General features: G+C 38.2%; 1 protein-coding gene across 1 annotated transcript; it reads right to left on the reverse strand.

Moving 5' to 3' along the window:
• Positions 1–8,730: 8,730 nt before the first annotated feature.
• On the reverse strand, positions 8,731–9,658 carry OR8B4 (olfactory receptor family 8 subfamily B member 4). The gene is given in 3 exon segments (XM_019036015.2): positions 8,731–8,912; positions 8,915–9,631; positions 9,634–9,658. Coding segments are annotated over 3 exon segments (924 nt in total).
• Between the last annotated feature and the right edge of the window lie 209 nt (positions 9,659–9,867).

Below are 9,867 nucleotides of genomic sequence, written 5' to 3' on the forward strand. Positions count from 1 at the left end.
ACAAAATCCTTATATTCCTGTGGGAGATAAAGATCATAATTTAAAAGTGCATGACAGTCTTCTTGCCACCAAGAAATTAATTATTATGGAGAGACAAGTTTTCTAATCACATTGTTATTAGAAGAGCAGTGCATACAGTATGTTGAAAACACCTATATTTGTCTTACAAAAAGTTATATGTTTTAATTTTATAATGCTTATAAAATTGTAATGTGCTTTTTAAAATGTACTTTTTTAAAATGCCTGGCCAGTACAAGAAAGAAAACAACCAGAGGAAAAAAAATTGACACCGAACCAGGGAATTCACTTAACTAGCCACTAGGTTGTGCTGGTGATTCAGTAACATTGCTTAAACCAAAAAAAAAAAAAAAAAAAAAAAAAAATTTGTTTGAGATTTCGTTTTTCACATCTTTCTCGGGCCCCTAACATGTATAGCCATGGATTTTGCATAACTCCTTACATGAAAATTTAAACTCCTTGTTAAAACATAAACTTTTTTAAAAAGCTGTCCATTAGAACAAAATTTAAACAGGTTGAATATATTTAATTTGCAAAACTTAAGCACTTTCTATATTGTACAAAGGAGAAGAATGGCTAAGATATGACAATTACAGTATAAATCATATACACAAATATAAGCAAGTAATTCCAATATAATAGATCACTGTAATGCTAGCTCTAAGTATTTTTGTTGTTGTTTTGCTTACTGCTCTATTCCAAGATGTAGAACATATTAGGAGCACAATAAATGTTTGCTGAATGAGTGAATGGTTAGGTGAATTCATTATTATACAATGGCTGTATAGTCTATGGTCTAAATGTATTCCTATAAAACAGTGTTTATAATCATCTTAAAATCATTTGATAAAAATATAAACTTGACAAATATCCAAGACTGTATATCCCAAAGAAATAATAGCCTTCCTCTCGACTCATTGGAATAAATGATGTTAAGAAGATAGTATCTAGCTTTTGTGTGTTTTCACCAGAACGATTTGTATTACTAAGTTGTATTACAAAATTGTTTGTACTTATTTCAATATATAAAGTAACATGATAACGTCTTTTATTTTACACAATGTTTCTAAAGAGTAACACATTCCCAGAATGAGGTTGGCTTCATTGTGAGAGCTATTGTTGAAAACAAATCATGATTAAATGTTTCTTTGTAGCAAACCTTATTCATCCAGCCCTGGGGACAAACTCTTTAAGGATACCTGCATGTGTCCACTTTGGCGTCTAAATCCACACAGATTATTTCTCACATATAGGGATTTGGAACACCATTTCTGTGATCACCCTTTCTTTCATGTTGATTGCCAGTCATTTCTCCAGATTGCCATTCTCTACTTCTCTATTTCTCTGTTTCATACTATTTCTTTCCACTCCTTTCTGGAATGCAATGTGTCTTGGTGCAAAAAAAAAAAAAAAAAAAAAAAAAAGCACAGCAGTTGGAGCCAGATAAAGAAGGGTTTAAAAATGGAATCTGCCACCTTCTGGGGACCTTCAGCTGATTCCTTAATTCTGAATATCAATTTACTCCTCTGTAAAAGATGACAGCCAGCAGAACACATGTTATTTCTGCCTTTTAAGAAGCAAGACAAGTGGGAGCTACATGGAAAGGTATTCAATCCACTCCACACAGTTTCAAGATTAAAAGATCGTTTGTGCTAGGAAACTGTTTGCAGTTAAGAAAACAAAGAAACTTCATTCTGTAGGTAGCCCTTTGGTCCTTAGCTAAAGATAGTATGCTGTGTTTTTCACTCTATCAATTATGGAGCCCAGAATATTTATCCAAAATTTGGAAATAGCTAGAAGATAAAAGAAGCTATAAATACACATGAACAAGGCAGTAACAATGTTATGCTACACCTAGTACAGCATATTTTTGTATTAGTAATATAATATAAAAAATAAAATTCTGTGAATTTTTCTCAAAGACGAAGAGTACTTTGATGAATGTCATAGATCCTTAGAAATAAAAGGAAAAAGAGCCAAGAAAGTTTTTAGCACTGGGTTAGAAAAGAAAAAAAAAAAAAAAAGAGGTACAAACTTCAAATTAGTTCTATTAAGTCGTTTTTTTTTTTTTTTTTTTTTTTGAGCTGGAGTCTGGCTCTGTCACCCAGGCTGGAGTGCAGTGGAGCGATCTTGGCTCACTGCAAGCTCTGCCTCCCGGGTTCATGCCATTCTCCTGCCTCAGCCTCCCCAGTAGCTGAGACTACAGGCGCCCGCCACCACTCCCGGCTAATTTTTTTTGTATTTTTAGTAGAGACGGGGGTTTCACCGTGTTAGCCAGGATGGTCTCGATCTCCTGACCTCATGATCTGCCCGCCTCGGCCTCTCAAAGTACTGGGATTACAGGCGTGAGCCACCGCGCCAGGCCAAGTCCTATTTTATAAAGCAAATTTAATCAATAATGGGTGATAAATTTGAATAAATATCTTTTTAGCATGTATGGAAATGATCACTTGATTTTTATCCTCAGCTGTATTTTAAAATATGTTATATTAGTAGATTTCCTAATGTTGAAGCGTCCATGCATCTATGGAATAAATCCCACCTGGATATGATTACTCTTTTTTCTGCTGCTAAATGTTTGCTAATATTTTATTCAGTACTTTGTGGTGATATTCCAAAGTAATATTTGTCTGTGATTTTCTTTTTGTGTATGCAGTCTTCTCAAATTTTGCATCAATGTTGTGCTCACTTTGTAAAAATGACTTTGGAGGGAGTTTTTCTTCTGTTTTAAGCTCTGAACCAGTTTAAATACTATTGCAATTATCTCTTCTGTGGTAGACTTCTCCTGTGAAACCACCTGGGAAAGTAATTTTTGTGATGTAACTCTGACAACTTTTTCCATTGCTTCTATGGAACTGACTCTTTGGGTTTTCTATCTGATCGAGAATTCATTTTCTTTAATTATATTTTGCTAGAAAATAGTCCATTTCATTCAGGCCTTTTATTTCACTTGACTAATGCTCAAAAATGTCATTATTTTAATGTCCTCTATTTCTATGGTTTTCTCTCTTTGTAATTTCTTATTTGTTCTTTCTTCTTTTTCTCTGAATTAGGATAGACAGCAGTTGATATATATTACTAATGTTGAAAGAACAAGCTCTTGAATGTATTTCTTATCTCTACTGTTTTTTTCTAATTCAATATTTTCTGATTTTAACTTTATTAATTCCTACTGTTTTCTTTTAATTTTACTACGTCTTTTTCTGACCCATAAGTTAATTGTTTATCTATCTTTATTGCTTGTTTAATATAATATTTAAAATTATTTTTCTGTTTTAGCTGTATACTATCTCATAAATTATAAAAGGTTACATTTTCATAGCTTTTTTGTAGGCATTCTGCAATTTTATATTTTTTCTTTGACCTACAAGTAGCTTAAAAGAAAATGTTAAATATCAAAGTAATAAAGTATTTTTGCTTTCTAATTACATAATTATGCTTTAGTTTTATTGCATGATGATCAAAGAACATTGATGGGACTATTTTTAATATATCAAATTTATTGAAGTTTGCTTTTGTGACCTAATATTCACTCTTCATGTGACTGTTTTTTGACTCTTTGATTAAAAGGTATGTTTTTAATATCTAGGACACAGAACTACACATACACACACACACACACACACACATAAAAAATTGGATGTTTATATAGAAAAAACTAATTTATGTAAGTAATTAGATTTATCTCTCTATTATCTTCTTGACATTTTCTACATCTTTTATCTTTTTCTATAAACCTGCTTTATCAGAGACTAAAAGCTGTAATTTAAAGTTCCCTTCCAATAATGTTAATTTCTCTTATAACTCCTGATGTTCTACTATGTGGTGCATAGAGAGTCATAACCATTACATATTTATTGTAAATTGTATCCTATACCATTATAACGCTTTTGCATTTAACATTTTTTGACTGAATTTCCATTCTGACTGAAAGTCAGCCTGTTTGTTTGCTTGTTTGTTTATATTTACCTGTTATATCTTTAGTCACCATTTTATTTTCAATCTTTCTGAATCACCTGGTTATAGATGGGTTTCTTGTATGCCACATAGAGTTGTATTCTGCTCTTTGATCCAGTCTGACTCATGTTCTTTTAACGAAGAAGTTAGAACATTTACCTTTTTTAATTTGACAGATAAAATTGTGTGTATTTATCATGTACAGCATGATGTTTTGAAGTACATTTACAATGTAGAATGGCTAAATCTAGCTAGTTAACAAATACATTGCCTCACATGGGTGTCATTTAATACACAGTACCCCCTTATTCTTAGGGGATATATTCTAAGTCTCCAATAGATACCTGAAATCACAGATAGTACCAAACCCTATTTGCCATCAACTGGAACACCATTTTCTGTTCATGTCTTCCACATGCTATTCTGTGAAATTGTGAGTCACCTAGCCTAAATTTTCCTGTGAAATTTCCCTATTAGCTGACAATGAGCCCTCCTTCCATGGCCCTTGTATTTTACTCATGGTTCTCCAGAGAGAAAGAATCAACTGGATTGGATAGCTCAGAGATATAAATATAGATTAGATATAGATATAGGTAGATAGATGAGAGGGGATTTATTAGGGAAAATGGCTCAAATGATTATGGAGGCTGAGAATTTCTATGACAAGCTGTCTGCAAGCTGGAGATTCTGAGATGCCAGCAGTGTGGATCAGTCCAAGTGTGAAAACCTCAGAACCAGGAAAGCCAATGGGTTAACTCTCAGTCCAAGCCCAAAGACCTGAGAATCCAGGGACCACTGGAGTTTGTCCTGGAGTCCCAAAGCCAAAGAGTTTGCAGTTCTGATATCCAAGGACTGGAGAACAGTGTCCCAGCTCCAAGAGAGAGAGGAAATCCTTTTCTCTGCGTTTTCTGTTCTGTCTGGGCCCCCAGCCGACTGAATGATGCCCACTCACATTGAGGGCAGGTTTTCCCCACTGGGTCCACTGACTCACATGCCAGCCTTCTCTGGAAACACCCTCACACTCACACACCCGCAGTTCCCTAGGTGTTCCTTAATTCAGTCAAGTTGACACCTAAAATTAACGAGTAGAGCCCTATTTGAGTTGCACTTTGTGTCCTGTCAGACACTCTATTTTTCATATGGTTTCCAATAACCCACTACCAGAGCAAGAGGGGCCATTTCAAATCATAAGAAAATGAGAGCTTCAATTACCAGAAGTCCTTGTGCTAAAAGTGCAGAGACAGCTCTAATGTGGGAGATTTGGCAATATTAATCACTCACTCCCCCTTTTCTGTGGGTCTAATTAGTGAGAATGACTGGAGCCAAAAGAGGATGAAAATACCATTGCATCTTTATTCATAGCCATGCTGAAGAGGCAAAGAGGTCAGGACTCGCACCTCCCTCTCAGAACCCGGACTCTAACTTAACCCAGTTAGGAGACAGGAGTAGAGGTTAGGATTGAAATAGCACAGATTCTGGCTTGTCCTCACCGTGAGCTTGCCTTACGTTAGTACCAATAGTTTGGTGATGAAGACACTGGGCACATTTCCGTCAATGACCAACTTGTCAGTCTTTTTCAATCTTACCTGTCCAATTAATCTAACCTTCTCTCATAGAGTGGACCAAGTAAGAAAGCAAAAATATGGATAGAGTGTATTCACTTCTAAATTGTTCCCTCCTGGCAAGTGGTATTCTATCCTTTGGTGGATACTGCTAGTTGTCTACACAATAGCCATGTTAGCACCTTCTTCCTTAGCAACAAAATTCTGCTGTTTAAGGATGATAATGCTATCAAGTGAAATGCTAAGTTTCTCAGCCTCCTTTGCAGGTAGGGATGGCTAATAACTTGTCAGTAGCAGTCATACGTTAAATAGGTAAAGTACCCATTTGCTTATGCTCACCCCTGTGTCCTCCTGCTGCTTGAAATATGGACAAAATCTTAGGAGCTCTAGTGGCCATCTGGAAGTCATGATGCATTATTGAGAATGAAATCTCTAGCTAGAAAGAAGAGAAAAAAGATGGAGAGAGAGACTGAGTGCTTGATGACTCAGCACTGTCAAATCAGTCCTGGACTGCCCACCTCTGGATGCCGTTTATATTGGAGGACAGTAAACACTTATATGTTTCAGCCACTGAAGTCAGACTTTGGTTACCAGCAGCTGAAGTGGTTTGTAAATGATACATTTCTGCTGTGGAAGTGTGAGGGGAGAAACGGCGCTAGCATCTAAGCTAAGAGTTAACGCCGAGTCCGCCACGGACATCCTCTCATCTGCCTCATGAGCACACGGAAGCCATGTCCTTTTCCTTCCAAAGATCCACTGGAAGTTCTCCTTGTACTCTCGCTCTTCCTACCTGGAGGGTCACTTACCTATATTCTCCCACCTGGTTAGAAATGTGAGAGACAACAGTTTACTCTTCCTGATACTCCAAAACTATGTCATCACTTAATCGTTAAACAATTCTATTTGAACATCAATGTTAATAAGACTTGCGTGTTTCCAGTTTACAACTGATTACAGATTCTGATTGTAGCTCAGGGTCAGAGTTATAGATTTGAAAGTCACCATCAAATGCGTGGTTGTTGAAGTCACCTGAGTCAGAGAAATGCCTCAGGAAGAGCCCGGAAGAGAAGGAGACCAAGAACTGAACCTAGAGGAATCTCAACCTTAAGGATGCTTCCTAAAGAGAAAAAAAGTAGCCTTGCTAGAAATTAAAACATCGTGACGTGAGGAGATGATGGAGTTGTGGTCTTGTGACAGAAGGACTCATTTAGGACAGATCTGACACTCAGTTTCAAATTACTTCTCTGATACTGTAATGCAACAGCCCTCAACCCTCCTTCTATTTGTTTAACACTGTGAGAACAAACAATTCCTTAACGTCAACCCAAAACAATATGCAAGATGACCCATCTTTGGTTTGAGACAGAAGTGCAGGACTTCTGAATTTATTTAATGTTGCATTTTCTGTGGAAGCAATAGATGCTCTTATTTGGCTGTTACAAGAGCCAAGAAAAGTCTCTCTGAGTTTTTGTCATGTCAGATCCTCAGTCACAAAGGAACTTCTTTCCAAAAGATCCAAGCCAGTGTCTCATTAAGTCAAACATACTTTCACGGCTACTCACCCCAGTGCCAATATGGAGTGAATGCAGGGAAAGTTATTCTTGGACTTTGATGCATTGATTACATAATTGTTCCTTTCCATTCATATCCTATGCCCTGACTTAGTTCTTGTTCCCGCTCATTTATACCAATGGTAATTGTTTTTTTTTCTTTATCCATATCAAAGTAGATTTACTTTTGTCCTTCCTTATTCTTGATTCTTTTCTAATATCCCAAGACCCCCATGGACCTAGACACAGACAGTCCACTGGAGGGTGGGACTCAGCAAGGCCCAGAGGACTGACCAGCAATGGTTGAGTAAGGTATTAAATCAATTCCAATGAATGAATTAATATATTTAAGGTACCTCAAATGGTGCACAAACACATAGTGCAAGTTCAGTAACTGTTAAGTGTCATTATTATCATAATCAAAGCATAATCCAAGTATCAGAGTTTTTCTCCTCCAAAGATCTTCTTCCTCTAGCAGATCTGGAGAAGATAGATAGAGTTTGTCTCACGTCTCCTGTTGGTCAGCCCTGTGCTGCAGTTGCTTCTCTGCCCTGCTCTCAGCTCTCCCTCAGAATGTCTCCTGGCCACAAGCTGGAGCACTGAACTCTTCAATGTAGAACAGCAGAACCTTTAACAGAGTAATACAGAGTGGTCTTTGGCACTCAAAATCCAGATCCCTTCCAGACTCCCTGAGAGTGGGATGTGTAATATGACTCCTCTTTCTTTCTGACTCTATATTGATTAACTGTAATACACATACAGACACACACACACACACACACACACACATATAAACATGCACACACGTTGTCAGAACTGTAAAATCTAAATCCACTTTAAAGAATAAGCAATCTTCCTAAAATCCAATAGTGTGCTCAGTATCTCCAGAGCAAGGCAGAGGCCACATTTTACAGATCATGCAAATCCGTGGAGTTCTTCCTTGTTTCTTCTTCCAGCCTGAGTCTCCGGAGCCTAAGAAATTGGCCCAATTACACAGGATCACTTACCCCTGATTACCATTCCAAGGCCCAGAAGCTTTAGAACTTTGAAATAAAAGATTTGGATTTGATTTATCCTTACAGAGCAGATCATAGAAAATTCTTGTGTGAGGGCTTCTTTTATGTACATACATGTATATGAAAAGGAGGGTTTATGATCTTCCTGACCAAGCAACCTCCTGAAGAGCTGGATATATAATCATATTAGCACTGGCACCAAGGTATCTACCACTGATCTTTAATAAGTCTGCTTATGTAACTAAAGAGGAATACACTCCTCAACCTTTATACCACCACCTGCCCCTTGTTCCAGCCAGAAACGTTCTTGCTCAGAAAAACCCATTTAGCCTACCAAGAAAAGAATGGAAGGCATGGAGCCTCATCTTACTCATCTCTTGGGCCTAATACAGAGTTCAGTAAACAAAAGACATTTCATAGACGCTAACTTGCATGCAATGAGCCAATTTAATTGTTGCAAAATAATATAGTCCTCAAGGAGAGCATAGGAAAGAGATTTCCAATTTTTAAAAGTGGAGAGGAGACCCTCTTTGAGGAAAAATATTAAAATTCCTCCACCTATAAATAGAAAGACACTTGAGTATCATGCTTACCGAGAATCGGTTGCCAGTGATATGAAGAGACCCATTAGAAGAGCACTCTCTTCAGGGTTTTGCCCAGGGCAAGTTTAACATCCTTATTCCTCAAACTGTAGATCAAAGGGTTAAGCATGGGAACCACATTGGTGTAAAAGACTGAGGCAAATCTGCCATGGTTCACAGAGCCAGGAAAAGATGTTGTTAAGTAGGTGAATGTCCCTGACCCAAAAACAGAGCAACAGCAATTATGTGGGAGCCACATGTGCTAAAGGCTTTGGATCTGCCCTCTGCAGAAGGAATACGGAGGATGTTGGAGAGTATCAAAGCGTAAGAGATGACGATGCTTATGCTGGATAGCATGATGATTACTCCAACAACAATGAAAAATACCAGCTCATTGACGTGGGTGCTGGTGCAGGAGAGCTGCAAGAGGGGGAGAACGTCACACAGATAATGGTCAAGGACGTTGGAATCACAGAAGGTCAGTCGCAGCATGCTTCCAGTGTGGGCCATGGCCCCAGCAAACCCTACCACATAGGAACCAAACATCAGCAGAAAGCAGACCCTTGGGGACATGGTGACCATGTAGAGCAGGGGGTTGCAGATGGCCACATAGCGATCATAGGCCATTGATACCAACACATAGCACTCAGAATTGACAAAGAAACAGAAGAAAAATAGCTGAGTCATACATCCCACATAAGAGATGATACTTTCTGAAACAAAGTCATTCAGCATTTTGGGGGTAAACACACAGGAATAACAGAGATCTATAAAGGACAAGTTGAAGAGGAAAAAGTACATGGGGGTGTGAAGGCTAGGATTTATCCCAATTAAGGTGATCAAGCCCAAGTTGCCCACCACAGTGAACACATAGATCCCTAAGAATAGAAGGAAAAGAGGGAGCTGGAGCTCTGGCTGTTCTGATAATCCCACAAGGATAAACTCAGCACTGAGGAGCTGTTTCTCAGAGTCATTCTCTCTTGGCGAGTTGTCTGGGGAAGCAGAGGGCAAAACACAAAGAGTCATGACAGGCACAAGCATGGCTAAGGGAAGAAGACGGTAGCGGACCAGCCAGTGTGCAGGTGCCCTCTCTTCCATCCTCCCTCATCTACACACCTCCCCACCCTGAGGTATTGACAACGTGTCTGTGAGAGGATCTCAGCTCTGCTGGGCCGATCATGAA

Source organism: Gorilla gorilla, chromosome 9, assembly GCF_029281585.2.
Source record: "Gorilla gorilla gorilla isolate KB3781 chromosome 9, NHGRI_mGorGor1-v2.1_pri, whole genome shotgun sequence".
NCBI lineage: Eukaryota > Metazoa > Chordata > Mammalia > Primates > Hominidae > Gorilla > Gorilla gorilla.